We start from the raw sequence: 20,971 nt of genomic DNA on the forward strand, positions 1-20,971 counted from the left end.
GATTATGTAGCAGAGCAGTATCTTAGAATGGTGGAAGTGAGAGCTGATAAACACTGGGTTCATGTTCATTTACATTATACTGGAATAAACTGATGAAAGCAAAGCTTTCAATGTTATTTATCTCGCTTAGTACCAGTTACTACCTCGACACAGACTGACTGTTTATTAGCTGAAAGATGCGAGCTAAAAAGGGCTCGGCTAATAGCGTTAGCTGAGCTAACCATTAGTACTAGAAGACTGGCTGCTAGTGTTGCCACCTGTCCCGGTTTTCAGGTGCCTGTCCCGGTTTTCATGTGCCTGTCCCGGTTTTACCGGGCTGTCCCGGTTTTTCTTCTTTTTAATATTCGGTCCCGGCAAAAAAACTAGGTTAGTTCAAACCACGATTCAGACTGTTTCTGCACACTTCAAATCTGTTTTTTTTCCCGCTGTGTCCATTTTAAACCCGTCCGGTAACATTTTACGCCACCCCCCCGTCAACAGATTACACTCGCCACCCTGTGTCAGTATGACAGTGTCCTTGTTTTTTGTCAGACCTAGGTGGCAACCCTACTGGCTGCTGGTGTACGTGCATAAATAAAAAACACGCGGTTTAATATAAACCAGCGTTAATTTTCATTGTGGATTTATATATATATATAGTTATACAGCGAACTACACAGCATGTATCAGCTATGAAGGCTATAAAGACATTATCCTCTGTCTATGTGAATGTTGCCTACCATTAGCAAAAGTGGATTTCTGTTTAAATTGCTGAATAAATCCCGCTCAAAATTACTGCATTATGATTCACAGGAAAATTATATTTACTGTAGAATTCACCCGCCACTGAATTTTGACCATCATGCTTTGCAGATATACAGTAACATGCTGTATACAGGTTCTACAGCAGACCTGGGCAAACTACGGCCCGCGGGCCACATCCGGCCCGCTGTGCGTCCCTGTCCGGCCCGCGAGAGGCCAATCATAAATGAAACAAAAATATCTATCTGCTTGCAATACAACTGTGACGCTTTTATTTTGAAAGCGCTACGTTTGTGTTAATTCCGTGTGGACGTACCTGCATGTGTGTGTGAGCTGTGCGAGAAACACTGTAGGTGATCAGCGACAACTTTCAGGAGTGAACGTTGCACCTCGCACGAACCTCCGCAAACGGCGGAAAATTTACGTGACGAATTTTAATTGTGCATTGTGTTCCAGATTTGAAAAGTGCTGGAATTTAAGCTAAAGTACTTGAAAATGCTTGAAATTGTAACTGTATTTCGATTCACAACAAATAGCGGACTGAACAGGGGGGTATTCCAGAAAGCGTGTAAGTAAACTCAGAGTTAACGAAAGCTCAGGTTTTTCGTTCCAGAAACCGAGCTTAGAGAGAACCTGAGTCAGCTGGGAAATATTGAAATGGACCTTGAAAGTGCCGTAGAAGTGCTTTAAAGCTAGGTTTAAGCCTGGTTTATACTTGACGCGGTGCGAGCAGCGAAAATTATGTAATCGCGGTGGCGGAGGGCCTCGCGCTGTCGATTCGAAAGGTTGTGTGCACCTCTCGAATTTTGTAACTTCGCGCGCATGCCGCGCTTCAGCGCAATGAACAAAGTCATGTTTGCAGGGTTCATACACCTTTACAAGGTGGAATTAAAGCATTTATACGTCACTTTCAAGGTCCATTTCAATATTTCCTAGCACGTTAAACTTAAGTTAAATATTTATACATATATTCGAAATTATCCGAAATAATTCGCTTTTTTTATCACATTATTTAATTGTTGTTTATTTTCAAAACGCCCAATCTTAACGTCTTCACGTTCTCTCATGTTTCGTCCTGGAATTACAAGAGGCTCATATTTGTTAACGTAATACAAGAAAACTGTTCATTCAGATGACTATTTGTTGTGAAACGAAGTAGTTACAATTTCAAACATTTTCAAGTATTTAGCCTAAATTCCAGCACTTTTCAAATCTGAAACAAAAAGCAACATTAAAATTCGTCAGGTAAATATTCCTGCCCCTGTTTTTGAGGGGTGTTTCTTTATACCAACACACATTGTTTCGGAGAACACTGCACAGAATGTGACGCGGCAAGTATAAACGCCTTCGCCATTCGCGGAAGTTTGCATGAGGTGGGTGGAGCCACTGTGATGACATCATTATTGTTTGTGTGGCCCTCTGACACAATTCAGGTTTCTCATGTGGCCCCTTGTAAAAATTAATTGCCCACCCCTGTTCTACAGTAAGATTTTGATCATTTTACAGCAATAATGCTGTGAAAACTACAGAAATTGATTACAGTGTGGCCTTCAGAAGATCCAACTGATGCAACTTTCTCTTGAACATGTGATGTGTTTTCAGATGTGTTAGGGTTTTCAGATGTTTTTTTTTTCAGATGTGTTAGTTTTTATGTTTAAGTTTTCAGATGTGTTAGGGCAGGGCTATTCAACTATATTTTTCTGCGGGCCGCATTTGCCAGAGAGCTCTGACCTGTGGACCAGACAAATTTCAGACCTATACCAATACTTTCATAGTGGATGTAAAATTGAAGCGAACATAAGTTGTTGACGAGTGGGGTGGGGGTGGCGAATGTAATTTGTTGACGGGGAGGCGTTGTCAGGTGGCGAACGTAATTTGTTGGGCCAGTACAAGTTCATTATAGGGCCGCCAGTCGAATAGCCCTGTGTTAGGGTAACAAAACTTGGTGAAAACCTAGGGACACAATTAAAATGTGTATTTTTACTTAAATACTATGTATTTCTTATGAAAAAAATATTTTAGAATTTAGATAGGATTGAGTCACACAATAATGCAAAAGAATTACATCTCTGAAAATTTTTCAAAAGGTCTAACCAGTTAAATAATGTTCCTCCATAAAACCATTTGTGCTGCTATAATCTAATAGCACACTCATTATCCCTTAGAGACAGGGAGGAGCCAGCAGATTCTGTGTGATGTATTAGATATATGATCAGTAGGCCTGTGTTGAAAAAATCGATTTTCCTATTCAGAATCGATTCGCATATGATGATCTGATAATCGATTCGTACGTCCAAAGATCGATTTTTTAGTGAACTTTTACCCCTGCCTCGTCACTGAATTCACGCAGGCGTGCTCGGTTTAAATAACTGTAAAACAACATGGCGTCGGATAGTGACGGTAACGACGATAGTCAAATCGGAAATCTAAAAGCAGAAGGACAGTTTATCCAGTGTCAGTGACTATTTACAGTTAGTCCATGTCACTGACAGTTTACCCAGTGTTTTTACAGTTTAAAAAAGTTAAAAATGTTCTTGTAACGTTGGGCGCAATGCGATGGACGAGACAGAATCCTTTGCACTTTCCAAATCGTTACGTTTATTACATTTACCGAAGCGCAGACAGCGCACATAAAACACGTTTACATAGAACGTGTGTGACTCAAACAACGACGAGCACAGGATGCTGCGCGAACACACAAACCCCACGTGACGAGACGAGCCACAGGTGAGACGGACTATCACAAGAGGCACCCGCACCCACGGAGATCTACAGACGCAGACAACGTTAACACACGCCCAAAAGGGAGGGGTCGGGGACCGTAACGTGACAGATCTGTTCTTATATTCGCACTTTAAAGAAAAATACACGTTTACATTTTATACTTTCAGTTTATTAAGTGTGAGCACTTTTAAAATAAAAATGCATTTGGTAGCAACAGCTTTTGGGTGAATTCTTAATTATTTCAATCATAATAATAATGCACTGGTTAGTGTCCCAGTAGGAGTCCACTGTTGCAGACATAAACACCTCAAAGATGTCCTCTGTTTATTGTCCTGTTTATTACCTTTCTTGAAGGTAGATTTATGATGACCCTTTTCACCAGTCTTCCAGCCATCAGTAACTACCAACTACCAGTAACTATTTGCTGATTAATATCGATATAATATTAGTTTTAACATGTTGCTTCTGTACATAGTCAGGAAACAGCTCAAATACATTTTTAATAACACTAAACCCCGAATTGGATCGAATCGGATCGAATCGATTAAAACGGATTAAATCGAAATAAATCGATTCTTAATCTTCGGAATTGGATCGATTCTTGGAATTTGAATCGATACCCAGCCCTAATGATCAGCATGGTGCTATGAACAACCTAATATACTGAGCTACTGCCCATCATTCACCTTTATTTCTCTAATTTTGTGCCTGGGTTACTGTCAATGATCTCAGTTTCTCTCATTCTCCCCCAAGTTGCCATGGAAATGCCCCACTCCTCTGATGTGGCAAAGATAAACCAACGCTTGGTGGAAGCCAGCTCCCAGTTCAAGAGGAAGCAAGGCAAAGGCACCATTGATGTGTGGTGGCTGTTCGATGATGGAGGTATGAGGGGAAGACATTTGCTGCTGTTTTGTAAGCAACTGTGTCTTGAGCTAACCAAATGCATATTGTCCACTTTGGCTTATGGAACACAGTCATTTATAATAAACACTGTACTTATAATACAGCCCCTGCATCCCTCCTGAACCACTACTGTAAGCCTAATGTTACAGCTGTTATGTTTTGCATGCCAAATTTTACTGGTTTTGTTTAACAAATATAGATAGGTAGTTCAAACCTGTTTGCGCATTACCATGACAAACATTTTTTAGCTCAAAGTAAATAAAGTCAAAGTCAAATGTATTTATATAGCACTTTTTACAACATATGTCACAAAGCAGCTTTACAATCGTAAGGATTCAGATCCCTAATGAGCAAGCCAGGGGCAACAGTGGCAAGGAAAATCTCCCTATTTTGGCAGGGTTTAGGAAGAAACCTTGGGAGGACCAAGACCAAAAAAGGAACCCATACTCCATAGGGTGGCCCGCTAGTTGAAGTCCACATTTATAGTTCTATATTCCTAATTCTAGTTCTAATTTCAGATAGTGAAGATGCCCAGTGTAATTTGTGAATGAGGGGTGCTGTATAACATAGTCTGAGGGCAGCAGAAAGACAGAGAGATGGGGGTGGCTACTGGATTTATACATTGCTGTTACATTTTGGTCTTACAATTAATCCACATGTGGGAGCTATACCTGGTAACAAGTACAAAACACTGGTGGATGAAATGTTATTAAATAATATTGGGAGCTTGAAAATAAGCATGAAATGACCTAACATATTTACTAACAATGCAACATTCTCACAATGTTTAAAATAACTTCTACCAAATGGTGTCAGAATCTACTGATGTATCTAACAGTGCCTAACAGACAATGTGGTATATGGGGACACCTGAGCCTTTGGGCTTTTTCTGGGGGCAAGCATCCAAATATCGACTCTTTGTGGTACATAGGGTCGTGGAAATTTCCTGAAGTACAAGACATGGTTAAAAGAGAAATAACTGAAATATCAGTTGTACACAGAAATAGCTGATGGCTCAGTTTCTACCAGATGGATGACAGCCAGATAACATAGTGCTTTCTGTCTCTGCACATTCCTCTGATGCAGGTTACAATATATACACACACTTACACAAGTACATGATTACATACTGAATTACACTATTCACAGTCTTTCTGATTAGCATATAGACATTTACTAAATCATATTGTTCTTTTGTAATCTTAAATGACATAAGCAAAATGGCATAATTTCTCTCACAATAGACACATGTACACAACCCATAGACACAGCCTCCATTTTGCTAACAAGCTGGCCAGAGTTGAACTGTGGTTTGCAGTTGCTCTCTGAGATAGTGAGATGGAAGGGATTCACAATACTACGACTTACTTGAGCTGTATGAAACATTCTGTCTGTGCACCTGTGCTGTCTTTAGACCAGTCAAAGGGTTCTATGTATGTATTTGTGACTCTCAGTTCACATTGACAAAAGACTATTCAAATTCTGTCACAAAGCAGCATTCTTTTGCACAACAATTAGACTAATAATAATTATAACAATAGACTTACATGGTGCTTTTCAATAATCCAAAGATGCTTAAATATGAGCCAGTAAAAATACAACAAGAGGATAGAACACAACAAGGGTACAGTACTGGGCAAGACCAGATATACGATAATTTAACATTAAAAGGAAGCCAGACCACATGGGGATCCAAATGCAGAAATTAAACTTTATTTATGAGTCTTGTAGGACGAGGAAACTCAGCCATTAGGGGCGTACTTTAGAAGGCAGTGAGAGAGAAGGAAAGGTGTGGTGCTTGGAGTATAGGGACTCTGAACGTGGGGACAATGACTGGTAAAGGCAGAGAGCTTGCAGACACGATGGAGAGAAGAAAGGTATAGATATCCTGTGTGTTCAGGAGGCCAGATGGAAAGGAAGCAAGGCCAAGGACATGAGGTGGATTAAAACTGTTCTGTCATGGTGATGATAGGAAGAGAAATGGAGTAGGGATAATTTTAAAGGAACAGTTTGTGAAAAGTGTTCTGGATGTAAAGAGAGTGTCAGAAAGGATCATGTGCTTGAAGTTGGAAGTGGATGGTGTAATCTTGATTATTGTCAGTTCATATGCACCACAGGTTGGTTGTCAGAGGAGAAAGAGAAATGTTGGTGTATGATGAATGAAGTGGTAGAAGGTGTCCCTAGAGATGAGAGATTGGTGATTGGCGCAGACTTTAATGGACATGTTGGTGAAGGAAACAGAGGAGAGGAAGAGGTGCTGGGTATGTATGGTGTGAAGGTCAGATGCAGAAGGTCAGATGGTTGTAGATTTTGCAAAGAGAATGGAATATTTTCATATTTTCAGAAGAGTGAAGAACACAGGGTGACATACAAGAGTGGAGGGAGGTGCACACAGGTGGATTATATCCTTAGCAGGAGATGCCACCCAAAAGAGATTGGAGATTGTAAAGTAGTGTTAGGGGTAAGTGTAGGAAGGCAGCATAGAGTGGTTGTCTGTAAAATGAGATTAGAAACAAAGAAGAGGAAGAGAGTGAAGACAGCCAAAGATTAGATGGTAGAAGCTGAAGGAGAAGGATGGTTGCATGCAGTTCAGGGCAAAATTGCAACAGGCCCTTGGGGGCAGTGAGGACTGGGAAAGTAAAGCTAATGTGGTGAGAGAAACTGGCAATAATGTGCTGGGTGTTTCGTCTGGCCAGAGGAAAGAAGACAAGGAAAGTTGGTTGTGGAATGAGGAAGTCAGTGGAAAGCAAGGCAAGGCAAGGCAAGTTTATTTAGATATAGCACCCTTCATACACACTGGCAATTCAAAGTGCTTTACAGAGGAAAAGAAAGAGGATTATTACGACCCGAGGTCTATCACCTTGGGAAGGTGTTGCCCATAATAGAAGAAGAAGAAGTGAAGAAGAAGAAGAAGAAGAAGGCAGCAAAGTAAAGAAAGTCTAAAGGACATGTATCATTGGGCTAAAAGAATGATATAGCTAGAAACAGCAGCTTAGGCTGATAAAGTATAGAGAGGGAATTGTACTAGTGTGTGAACAGAGAGTGTTGAGTAGATGGAAGGAATACTCAAGAATTAATGAATGAGGAAAATGAGAGAGAGGAGGACAACAGGGGGGAGAGATTGTGGACCAGTAAGTGCAGAAAATTAGTAAGAGGTGAGGGCAGCTTTAAAAATGATGAAGAATGGAAAGGCAGTTGGTCCAGATGACATACCCATGGAGGTATGGAGATGTTTAGGAGAGAATGCAGTGGACTTTTTGACCAGGTTGTTGGAGAGTGAGAGGATGCCTGATGAGTGGAGAAGTAGTGTACTGGTCCCCATTTTTAAGAACAGGGGTGATATGCAGAGCTGCAGTAACTGCAGAGGTATAAAGTTGATGAACCACACCATGAAGGTATGGGAAAGAGTTGTTGAAGCAAGGCTAAGGCAAGAGGTTCAGATCAGTTACCAGCAGTTTGTTTTCATGCCCAGAAAGAATACCACAGATGCAATTTTTGCATCGAGAGTGTTGGTAGAGAAGTACAGAGAAGGTCAGAAGGAGCTACATTGTGTATTTGTGGATATGGAGAAGGCATATGATAGGGTGCCAAGAGAGGAGCTGTGGTACTGTATGAGGAAGTCAGGTGTGGCTGAAAGGTATGTGAGGGTGGTACAGGACATGTATGAGGATAGTGAGACAGTGGTGAGGTGTGCAGTTGGAGTGACAAAAGGTTTCAAAGTGAAAGTAGGGTTACATTACAGATGGGCTTTGAGATGGTGATAGACAAGCTGACAGATGAGGTCAGGCAGGAGGCTCTGTGGACCATGATGTTCACAGATGACATTGTAATCTGTGGTGAGAGTAGAGAGCAGGTGGAAGAGAACCTGGAGAGATGGACGTTTGCACTGGAGTGGAGAGGCATGAAGGTCAGTAGAGAAAAGACAGAATACATGTGTGTGAATGAGAGGGAGGTAGGTGGAAAGGTGAAGATGCAAGGAGTAGAGGTCATAAAGGTGGATGACTTCAAATATCGTGGGGCAACCATCCAGAGCACGGGTGCCCATTACGTCGATTGCGATCGACCGGTCGATCGAGAAGGAAGTGTCGGTCGGTCGCGAAGGAATGTGCGTAGATCGCGTGACATTAAAAAGTAGTGGATGAATCGCCCATCTGCACTGACGGTTGTATTTTGATTGACATTGATGGTAGCCAATCTGCAATCCGCTCATCAAATTATGTTCGCCACCCCCAACCCCCCCCGGACAAAATATTACGTTCGCCACCTCACAACCCCCAACCCCCCAGTAGATCTTTCTGACTTGGTCATCTTATAAGTAGCTCGCAAGCTGAAAACTTGTGGGCACCCCTGATCCAGAGCAATGGACATTACAGAAAAGAGGTGAAGAAGAGGGTGCAGGCAGGATGGAGTGGGTGGAGATCGGTGTCAGGGCTGATGTGTGACAGAAGGATAGCAGCAAGAGTGAAAGGGAAGGTTTACAAGACAGTACTGAGACCTGCTAGGATGTATGGTTTGGTGACTGGAGCTCTGTGTAAAAGACAGGAGGCTGAGCTGGAAGTAATGAAGATGAAGATGCTGAGATTTTCAGTGGGAGTGACAAGGATGGGCAAGATTAGAAATGAGCAGATCAGAGGGACAATGAAGGTGGAGCAGTTTGGAGATAAAACTAGAAAGGCCAGGCTGAGGGGAGGAATACTGAATATATTAGACAAAGAATATTGGAAATGGAGAGAAGCTTCAAATGAAAGCTGAAACATGGATGACACACAGATTACGAACCAGATTAAAAAGAGAAACTGTTGGGCAAGTTATTGAAACAGTTAATATACGAGTTGAATGAGCTCAGTATTTGTTTAACATGGAAAAAAAATCCACCCAGACTTTTTTTTTCTGATATACAAGATTCCAGTGTGAAATGGAGGATATTAGCAGCACTTAAACTCATGTAGGGATAGATACTGGAAAGAGCACCAGTATCAGCATACAATAACAGGTCGTTAGAAAAAAGAATGTGGGCAGTTTTGGGGAGAACTGTGCAGAAAAATGGAAAATGGAGATGGGATGATAGCGAATTAAATTAGGGATGATGAAATTATTAGGGTCTAGGCTATAATTTTATTTTATTATTTTATTAATTCAATTCTTATTTGATATGTTGCCACAACAGAATAATTAAGCTAAAATTTAAATACAAAATCACAATGCCTCTGGTTTTCATACTAATATCCTTATTGTGGTTAACACCATTTCTAACCTGGGATTTTTTACTTTCCTGTATTTCTGTATTTTGTGAGCATCTTTTGTAAAGTTGCGAGACTTTAGTCAGGTTTAAGTAGTCAGCTGTAACATTGTGCAAACAAACCAGATGCTTGCAGATTATAAAACATGTTTGGTTTGTACTTTCGTGTTCAGCGCAGTCACAAAAGATTGGGCCAAGGACAAACCCACCATCCAGTGCTCAGTGTCAAAAACACTCCTAAGCAAAAAAACAAAAAAATCAAAAACATACTAACTGACAAAGAGAAGAGGTCAAAAGAGAAGGTCAAAAATAGGTAATACTGCTAATACATGACTGCTAAAAGGTTGAAAGATAATGCTCAATGTACAACAAGAATAACTGGCAATACTTTACAATGACAAACTGAACTCCAGGTTGTAATACTTTTAAGAAATTAGATTCACATGTGGACTCCAGTCCTAACAACCTTGGACATGTGTTCAGTTCTTTTTTAAATGTTGAACATTCAGTCGATTTAGTACATTTCTCACAACATGGTTTACATTGGCATCACAACAAGTGCATTTCTCAAAACAGTTAGTGCAAACATCAAAACTCAATTAAATACCTGCAAAAGCACATACTTTACTCAGAATTCTTTGTTTTTGCTTCAAAAGAAAATATTTAGGTCAATTAATTTGTCATTGCCAACAGAATATCTAGTCTGTGTGTCATTGAACAAGGCAGTCAAAATACTTAGTCAATGTTGCCAGTGCAACTGTAATTCAGTCAGTGCAGTACACTAGCTAAGCTTTTGATTTCAAGATTACTGTACATTCTGTGGTATATCAAATGAAACAATACATGTTACTCACAAAATACAAACTTACACAGAATGCAAAGTTACACATGACCAGGGGCGGACTGGGGAGAAAAAGTGGCCCGGGAGTTCCTGACAGACTGGCCCACTATATATATATATATATATATATATATATATAGCCTATATATGTGTGTGTGTGTGTGTGTGTGGTGTGTGTGTATATATATATATATACTGTATATGAATCTAGTGTGTGTATATATACTGTATATGAATCTATACATGGCACATAGTGTATATGATGGCGTTTGTCATATGGACAATATTAATTCCAGCAATATTATGATTACAAAGGCTTTTAAATAGTCCATCATAAGACCACCAAACAAGTTGTTTTACGCAAAGTGCATCCTAAAGAACAACCTACAACTCTAACGTGGGTATTTCTTCCTCTTACCTATTTGTGGTGGTTAGTTTTAATCTAAGAATTTCAATAGCTTAAAAAAACAGTGCACAGTGCTCTGGAACCTTTAAGACCGCCACTTGCGTCCGTGTTAACCGTGTTAAGGTAATTTGCACATGGTGCCTTAGACGTTGCAGAGGCGACAGCAGTACATTTAAAATAACATGTTATCTACCATTTAAACTGCTGTATGTTTTCGTAGTCCGGCCCGGATTTTCTGGGACAAGTTGGATTTTTTTCTGATCTCCGCTGCATACCGTCAGCCCGCATCAGCTGGCCCAGTCCGCGGCCGCTGTCCAACTCGTTCATGTGTTTACAGGCTCAGTCCGCGGTCGCGCTGAGCAGGTTAGTCTGACTGGAGCGGGGGAGGTAATAGGCACCGTTAAACAGCAGCGTGACTACGGGCCGGGGCCGCAGTGCGCGGCAGTGGCTCCTCCACGGGCTGGGTTAAACCCAGAGCCGTAGAAAGAGAGAGTTGCGACACTCTGTGATCTCGCCGCTCAGAGGTCACGTGGTTCATGGAGGCCCGTATAGTTCCAATCAAACACGAGCACTGAATGGTTTTAAGCGTGAAAGACATCAGCGGTTACCGTATTTCTGGTAAATATTACAACACAATATGCATTAATTATCATTTTCCACATACGAACAACTTGATAATATAATTTGATAATTTATAACTTGATAATAATAATTTTAATATATATATTAAAAAATATATATATTTTTTATTGATAATATATATATATATATATATATATATATATATATATATATATATATATATATATATATATTATAGTATCTTTGAACAAAACTAGAGTTACAAATAGCCTGTTGAAGCAGCCTGCACTATTAAAGGTTCAGGCATAGATTTATTTAGTCCACAAAACAACACTAAAAACACATTTAACATTTAATACATAGATTTATTCTGTAGTCTACACTACAACACTAAAATAACATCATTAAATACATAAATTAATTCATTAGCCACATTACAACACTAAAATAACATCATTATGGCAACATCCACAATATTGTCAATCCAAGAAGACATGCTGGCCCAGGGACACTTTTTTTTGTGTTGACAAGCAGGTGTACACAAGACTGTCTTGAAAACCTGTTTAGCTGCATAAGACAGAGGAATCCAGTCCCAACTCCTGTAGAGTTTCACCGGGCACTAAGATCAATATCAGTTGGACAGTTTCTTATTACACTAAAATCAGGAAGCTATCAGGAGGATGACAGTAGCCTATTGGCAGACTTCCTGGATGCTAAAGAGGAATTTCCCAGTCCTGGCATCAGAGTGGATGACCTGTTGGAGCACAACCCTGTGCCTACACCCTCACCTGACTACACAAAAATGGAGACCTGTGCTCTCTATCATCTGACAGGCTACATTGTGAATCAAGTAATCAAATATTCCAAAATTTGTAATGAATGTCAAATTGCAATTAAGCACAGAAACGAGAGCCCTGAAGAAGAGCACAGTATTTTACTAAAGTTGAAGGAATTCAAGTCAGGTGCACTTTGTCGACCATCACAGGAGGCTTTTGATCTAGTTTGGAAAATCGAGCAATTGTTTCAAACTAGGACCAGTGCCTCACTTATGGCACTCCCTAATGCAAAACATTTAATGGAGATAGAGGCTAGGCTCTTAGACAGTAGGCTTACCTCATGCCATGATGTTAAACAAAAAATAACTAACAGATACATCAGGCTGAGGTTGAGAATCGCAGCAAAGCACATCCAGGCTGAGAGGAAAAAACACACACTGTCCAAAACTGGGCATTTTGGAAGTAAAAGCCAGATGAAAATGGCTAAGAAAAGCCAGCAAAACCATGTAACACCTGGAAATACACCCCCATCAAATACTTTCATTGTTACCATGAATGTGCTTGGTCTGTCTTTAACTCCTACAAATGTCCTGCCACCCAGTGGTACTTAAACTTCAGTAGGTATGGAGGATCTGTTTTTCTCATCCCCACTCCACCAGTTACTGCAGTAATCACCAATCTACATTGCTCCACTGGTCTGGTCATCACACCACCGGCCTAAAAAAAATATTTTAAATGTTATGATGGTAATGACAATCCTAAGCATCATACGTAATTAAATAAAAATTTGTTACTAAATTGTGTTGAGATTATATATAGACCTGTTGATTGTTGCATCCTGTATAAATAGTGGTCATCCATGTACAAGCTGCTGGTTATATCACCTGTCACTGAAACACTAGCTAATTAATTAATCAACTAAAGAGCAACTTCACTACAATCCAACCATCTTTTCTACTTCAGATAGTTACCATTAATTACAATATGATCAAATCTATATAGGTATTACTGAATTTAACAATTATCCTAATGACTGAATACTCTGAGGCTAATGCACCGCTAAGCGATTCCTGCTTTTAATAACATAGCTAATGCTAGCGAAGTGTAATTTAAGCTAAAGGTATTTAAAATGCAGAAATAAACTAACAACAAGACTAACAACAAGTGACCACTTAACTATAACAGTAATACTAATCACATTTATGGAGGATTATATAGGAAACGATGAATAATTCATTAACTTACCAGAAAAACAGCCGCGGAAATGCTTCAAATATACGCAGTTCAATGCTGGAACTATAGCATGTTTGGAACTATTGGTCTCCCCATGGCACGTTTACTTCCGCATTCCTGAATTACAATAGGAGTCTATGGGAGTGTCGCAACTCTCTCTTTCTACGGCTCTGGTTAAACCACCGGCGGCCCACCGGCCCACCGGGGAAATCCCCGGTAGCAATGTATGCCAGTCCGCCCCTGCACATGATTGTATGTGGGAGACTGGAATTGGACTGGAATCAAATATATACAGCAATATTGTTTGACTGTTGTTCGCGATGTAATTTGACAAAAACAAATCTGATTGAAATTCAGAAAAAACAGACAACTGTTTGACTGGACTGCAAAAACTGCAAAATTAGAAACTTACTCTACATATTCAATACAACCTGAGTACATACAGCCTACTCTTGTTGAGGTGTGAAAATGGGACCTTTGTCCTATATGGTATAAGAATGCAAAAATGCAAAACATAAAATTGAATAACATTTCAGAATTTGTCAATGTACAGCATTACTGCAGAGAGCACATTTCTGAATTACATACATTTTCTCTATGAAATATTTGTACGATTGAAGACACAGTTATTCTTCCAATATTTGGTTGCACACAACGACCAGCTTCAGCCATTGTACGACCATGACTTACATGTAAAACATGGTCCACAATTGTTGCCTTTATTTCACCTGGGACAAACCTCTTCCTGTTTTGTCCCCTCAGCCTTACAGCACACAGTCTTATCCATCTACACCACAGTCTTACCCCTCTACACCACACAGTCTTACCCCTCTTCTTGGCTCTTCACCCTGTACTTGGACTTGTCTTTCCATTATGAGACTGATACTGCAGTGTTTAGCTTCTATAAATGTTTGCCAAAAACAGTAAAGGTTCATGAGATGCACCTCTGAACTATGGTTGATACCATTGGTTCATCTAAATCTTCACAAATTCCCTGTCTTACAGTAACAAAATGTTCACCTGCAAACAATTTAATCAATTTAAGATAAATTACCAAAATGTAACAAAAAAAGAAATGTAAAATGATGCCTGAGAGATTTACATGTTCAGCACTTTTGCATGTAATGACCTAGGCAATAAATATATTGCCTAAATATTTTGGACGGTAAGACAATTCAACAGACAATCTGTAGAACACATTTGATAAACATGACATAAGCAATTGATAATGTAAAAAACAACAGACAATTGTCCATGACCATTTGTAAAATGTACAAAAGCATTTGCAAAATGTGAAACACAATGAGAAATGCAATTATGATGTGACAAGGAGATGTGGGGGTTGAATCAACAGAGAAATGAGCCAAATCAACTGAGAAAAACTATAATTGTGTTAACTCTGCAATGCCACATTGCTGCAAGTAGCCTACATAAAAATAGAAGAAAATGCAAAAACAATTTTGTCAGCAGTTCTGTCAACAGTTCCTTCTCAAACCACCAGATGTCCTCCTCCACAGAGTATTAGGCTCAGATTGCTGGTAATTACTGCCCTATGTCACCATGTCAAACTGAACAACAAACTTGATTCAAGTAATTTATGAAGCAAGTTAAAGGAAGGATGCCGTGTCAAGAGCGCTTTTGATTAATGGTAATTGAATCATTTTCTTAACACTTAGTACATGGAGACACACGGGCGGGGCTTAGTTAAAACATAGTCTCTCATAATTTTTGTGTTTTTCTTTTTTATATTCTGCATTTTTTTTACTGCTCAATTCTTGTTTAGGATGACACATGTTTGGGTAATTGCAGAAGCCAAGTTTGCTGAAGCAAGCAATTGAAAGTTTGCAAAAAGCAAAGCCCCTTGCATTATCCTTACATCAGGCCCGTTGACAGTCTTGCTGGGGCCCAGGACAAGAAAGTTTGTTTAAAAATTATAGACTTTAAATAAAAAATAAATTGCTGGGCTCTTTGATAAGCCCCCCTGGCCCTGGGGCCCGGGACAACAGACCCGGTTGTCCCCCCCTGTCGACGGGGCTGCCTTACATCAGTGTAATGTATTTTATTTGTTTTCCTTTATGTGCTGGTGTCAACTTAATGCTGATGAGGCGATCTATACATTTTTGCATTCTTGTGGTTGGTTTCTAATTTCTGTTCTGCTCTGTAATTGCTGCAGTAATAAGGGAATCTCTGTGCTATTCACAGGTTTGACTTTGCTCCTGCCATACATTCTCACCACAAGGAAGAAGTGGAGGGAGTGTAAACTGCGTATATTTACAGCAGGCCAGTCTGGACGCTTAGAGCAGGACAAGGAAGAGTATGTCAATCCAGAATCAACTGTGATGCAAACAGAGCTGCCACGTCAACAGTTGCCTTGTATATACCACTGCAAACAAATTTAAATACTTTAACCTGAATAAAGACACAAAACCAACACCAGCCCCAGCTAATACAATAAAACATAATTTGTGAAAACAGCAATGCTAATGACGTGAATTATTGGTCTTATTATTGTGTTTGTCTTAGGTGCAGACATGGCTGCCTGATCCTCTGTATTTGTATGTTTCAGAATGCAATCTCTGCTGAAGCGATTCAGAATAAGATGTACTGACATCAGTGTCATTGCAGACCTCAACATTCGACCAACCTCAGAAAAGTAATCAGTTAAAACAAGGAGGCATCCATATGATGAGAGACTAGTATCAATATAACTTTTCTCTCCATCTAATTTACTGTGTGTGCATGATATTTCACAGCTGGAAACTGTTTGAGGACATGATTGAGCCTTTCCGTTTGCATGAGGGCTCCAAGGACACTGTACAGGCAGAAGCACTGAGGAAAGAACAACCCTGGAAGATCACAGATGCTGAGTTAGATCGATTTGAGGACAAGGTAGAAGAAGAAAACAATTATTCAATGAATAAATCAGTTAACCAATTGGATAGATTGGTGGATAGATAAGTGAATGGATGAATGAATAAGTGTAAGTGTAATGAGTAAGTGGATGGGCTGATCAATGAATGCACAAATAAATGAACAGTCATATATGTATATATTGTAGTGAAGGTGACGTGAGCTGCAATCTCTTCTTGCAGACGAATCTTCAGGTACGACTGAATGAGCTGTTGCAGGAGACTTCTAGAGCAGCTAAACTCATCATAGTGTAAGTGAAAGCATGTTCCTTACCCATCACATTACCCTTTACATCTTCTCATTATGCACCTGCCTCACCACACCCTTACTCTTGTTTCACTATCACTTGAATCATGCCTGCACACATACATACACACAAAATACTCTATAAAGATGGCCCTGTTCTTGAGCAGGGCGCTGGCAGCATGGTTCAATTCTCACATACACCGTTATAAATAAAGTCACTCTGGATAAGATCAGTTGACAAATGCTGTAAATAAGTGTGTCCCCTGGTCTACATGGTCTAACATCATGGTCTGTGGTCACTTTTAAACTGTGGTTATGGCAGACATTTGCAGTGTTTTGTAGAGTCCAGAGGATTATGTAGTCTTATGTGTGTTTTGCAGGAGTATGCCCATTGCTCGGAAGGGCTCTGTTTCAGACCACCTGTATATGGCTTGGCTGGAGGCCCTCACCAAAAATCTTCCTCCCACTCTGTTGGTCCGTGGGAACCACAAGAGTGTGCTGACCTTCTACTCCTAATCTTGCTCTGTTGGCACACCCATCCACACATAAAAATGAACAGATATTTTGATATGTGCATATTTTGTATATGACCACAATATCCAATAGTAAATAACAGCCAGGATGTGAGAACACAGTGTAATGTTCATTAATACCTATCAGTAAGGCTGTTAGTTCATCTGAATTATGTAAAATATAAATGTGGGCAAGAACACTGTCACTTAAATCATGTAGAAAATATAACAAAGGAATGTGGGGTAAAACCAATTAAAAGCAAAGGAGTGTTAGTGTGTTTTATAGTTGGTACTATACAGCTTGTATATAATGTGTTCATTTCCATCATCGGTTTGGTCAACACAATATAGCTAGTAAAATACAGTAAGGAAAATAGACCAGCTGTGCAAGCAAAGTAAATATTTAAATCAGAAAATTCATTCCATGTAGTTCTAAAATTCAAAGAGTGTAGATGATTAAATTGACAAAATTAAATCTTCTTCCATAGCAAAAACCAGTAATAACAACAGACACATCATTAATATAGTGAGGAATTTGAAAATCCTGCTACTTTGCATGTTCTCCCACTTAGAAATCATGGAGGGGTCTGAAATGTTCATCTTAGGTGCATGTCCACTGTGAGAGATATAATCTATAAAAAAAAATCTGGAAATCACAATGTAGGATTTTAAAAATAATTTATTTGTGTGTTACTGCTGCAAATACGTATTTGAACACCTGTGAAAATCAATGTTAATATTTGGTACAGTAGCTTTTGTTCGCAAAATTTGAAACACAATGAGAAATGCAATTATGATGTGCACAAGTGACAAGGAGAAGTGTAGATTGAATGAACAGTTTTGAGAATTTCAATTCTGATATGAGAAATGAACCAAATCGACTGAGAAACTATAATAACAGTTGATCTTTTTCCACCAAGCTGCTTGGCAATTGTCCTGTAGCCCGTTCCAGCCTTGTGGAGGTCTACAATTGGCAACTCTTTGGTCTTAGCCATGTTAGTAGTTGGAGTTTTACTGATTGTGTGGGGTGGACAGGTGACAGCTAACAACCTCAAACAGGTGCTTCTAATTTAGAATAATAAGTGGAGTGGAGGTGGACTTTTTAGAGGTGGACTAACAGGTCTTTGAGGGCCAGAATTTTTGCTGATTGGCAGGTGTTCGAATACTTATTTTACTTATTAAAATCCTACATTGTGATTTCTGGATGTTTTTTTTTTAGATTACCAGTAGGCCTATATCTCTCACAGTGGACATGCACCTAAGCAAACAATTTCAGACCCCTCCATGATTTCTAAGTGGGAGAAGTTGCAAAGTCACAGGGTGTTCAAATACTTATCTTCCTCACTGTATATTAGTATTAAAATTCTTGCCAGAGAAAATTACAAATCCATCATGCTGATTGTACAACAGAATTTAATAAAACAGTGGAATGTTTTTTTTCCATGTATCTTGCAGGAGATAGTAGTATAGAGTTATTATGACAGAAATACACACACATTGCTTTAATTAAACAATGATTGAACTAATATGTACGGGCTATTATATTTATAGTGAATATATTGTTATTTTGGTGTAATTTACACAATAAAAATGTAGATCCAACTAACGGTGTGAATATGTGGGATTTTAGAAGCAGTGTATATTCTTTTCATTACTCTATGCTTTTAAACTCATGCTGTCCACAGCTATCAACAGCAGAGATAATAAATAGAAATAGGATAGTGCTAATGTAATATAGGTGCTGTTTGCTAAAGGCACAGAACAGTGACAGGTTTGTGACAGTGCGATGAGGGGTAGGGAGGATGCTGAGACCGAGGCGATGGTTTCAACACACTCTGTTTATTAACAACAGCATGTTAATGCTTATCAACAGAGAACATGAAAAACACTCAACCAGGATTGAACTCAAATAAAGACGAGCAATAGGCACAACATTGACACCCATTAAATACTATTACATAAATGACACCCAAGTGCAACACTCACACTATCGGTGCGACGACTGAATACACACATATTCATACAGACTCTCTTGGGGGTCGACTACCTTTCATGCTCAGAATTACAAGAACACTTTACATATATTTTAATTCTCAGGCCAGGAGCATACTTACTGTATTGAAGTTCACCTCTAACCATGGGACTTTGCAGTAATACTTTGTTGCTCGTCGTTACTGACAACCAGTGGCGTGCACAGACATTTTGGGGGGCAAGTGCTCAGGGGGGAAAAAGGCGCTTTTAGCACACGTGAAACACTTCATTATAAAAAAATTACACACATATATTGAATGAAATTTGACTTTTATTTGTAACATTCTCTAAACGTGAGTTTTCAATGGAAAAACGTCACACCACCAACTGATAAAATCATTGTTAAGTCCTTCTAGGGCTGGGTATCGATTCAAATTCCAAGAATCGATCCGATTCCGATTCTGAAGATTAAGAATCGATTTATTTCGATTTAATCCGTTTTAATCGATTCGATCCGATTCGATCCAATTCGGGGTTTAGTGTTATTAAAAATGTATTTGAGCTGTTTCCTGACTATGTACAGAAGCAACATGTTAAAACTATTATTATATCGATATTAATCAGCAAATAGTTACTGGTAGTTGGTAGTTACTGATAGCTGGAAGACTGGGGAAAAGGGTCATCATAAATCTACCTTTAAGAAAGGTAATAAACAGGACAATAAACAGAGGACATCTTTGAGGTGTCTATGTCTGCAACAGTGGACTCCTACTGGGACACTAACCAGTGCGTTATTATTATGATTGAAATAATTAAGAATTCACCCAAAAGCTGTTGCTACCAAATGCATTTTTATTTTAAAAGTGCTCACACTTAATAAACTGAAAGTATAAAATGTAAACGTGTATTTTTCTTTAAAGTGCGAATATAAGAACAGAACTGTCACGTTACGGTCCCCGACCCCTCCCTTTTGGGCATGTGTTAACGTTGTCTGCGTCTAGTCTGCGTCTGTAGATCTCCGTGGGTGCGGGTGCCTCTTGTGATAGTCCGTCTCACCTGTGGCTCATCTCGTCACGTGGGGTTTGTGTGTTTGCGCAGCATCCTGTGCTCGTCGTTGTTTGAGTCACACACGTTCTATGTAAACGTGTTTTATGTGCGCTGTCTGCGCTTCGGTAAATGTAATAAACGTAACGATTTGGAAAGTGCAAAGGATTCTGTCTCGTCCATCGCCAGAGGTGGGCAGTAACGAAGTACATTTACTTAAGTACTGTACTTAAGTACAGTTCTTGAGTATTTGTACTTTACTTAAGTTGATTTTTAAAAAAATACTTATGACTTTCACTTCACTACAGTTGAATAACAAATACAGTACTTATCACTCCACTACATTTCTGTCCAGCTCTCGTTACTCGTTACTTCCACACACAACTCTCCTCTCCTCCCCCGATAGTATTTTCACAGGTGACAGCCTATCAGCAATCAAGGATGTGTCTGTGAGGTGTAAAATCAAGTTCGGTATCGCTAGTCGTTCTTTTCCTAAATAACAGCAACATGAGCGGAGACGGCGGTGATGGAGCATGCCAGGGTTGCCAACTTTTCAAGATCGCTTGGAGGGAGATTTGAACCTGGACTTGGTGGCGAGTGTAAATTGTTGATCGGGGGGTGGCGAACGTTATCGGGCGGTGAAAAATGGACACAAATTAAGGAGGAGTTTTTCCTCGCCACTGTCGCCTTTGGCTTGCTCATTAGGGTTCTGGACCCATAGAATTGTTAACCTTGTAAACCCTGTAAAGCTGCTTTGCGACAACTTGAGTTGTTAAAAGCGCTATACAAATAAACTTTGATTGATTGATATTATATCGCGATCGCCGGTGGTTGATAGATATA

The 20,971-nt window shown here is 39.5% G+C and overlaps 1 protein-coding gene and 1 long non-coding RNA gene across 2 annotated transcripts in view; one reads left to right on the plus strand and one right to left on the minus strand.

Annotated features, from left to right (window-relative positions):
* slc12a1 (solute carrier family 12 member 1) overlaps window positions 1–18,675 on the plus strand; it is a 48,500-nt gene extending 29,825 nt beyond the window's left edge. Inside the window, exons 21-26 of the mRNA XM_076993641.1 lie at window positions 4,219–4,347; window positions 15,648–15,759; window positions 16,012–16,098; window positions 16,199–16,334; window positions 16,538–16,605; window positions 16,982–18,675. Coding sequence (XP_076849756.1) covers window positions 4,219–4,347; window positions 15,648–15,759; window positions 16,012–16,098; window positions 16,199–16,334; window positions 16,538–16,605; window positions 16,982–17,117 — 668 coding nt within the window. The 3' untranslated portion in view covers window positions 17,118–18,675. The remainder of the gene's footprint in view (window positions 1–4,218; window positions 4,348–15,647; window positions 15,760–16,011; window positions 16,099–16,198; window positions 16,335–16,537; window positions 16,606–16,981) is intronic.
* LOC143497986 (uncharacterized) lies at window positions 11,781–13,685 on the minus strand. Its single transcript, XR_013125940.1, has 2 exons — window positions 13,458–13,685; window positions 11,781–12,929 (listed from the first exon to the last, which is right to left on the minus strand). It is a non-coding gene; the product is annotated as an uncharacterized LOC143497986 (long non-coding RNA).
* Window positions 18,676–20,971: the final 2,296 nt, after the last annotated feature.

The sequence above is a fragment of the Brachyhypopomus gauderio genome, chromosome 2, assembly GCF_052324685.1.
Source record: "Brachyhypopomus gauderio isolate BG-103 chromosome 2, BGAUD_0.2, whole genome shotgun sequence".
NCBI classification, from domain to species: Eukaryota; Metazoa; Chordata; class Actinopteri; order Gymnotiformes; family Hypopomidae; genus Brachyhypopomus; species Brachyhypopomus gauderio.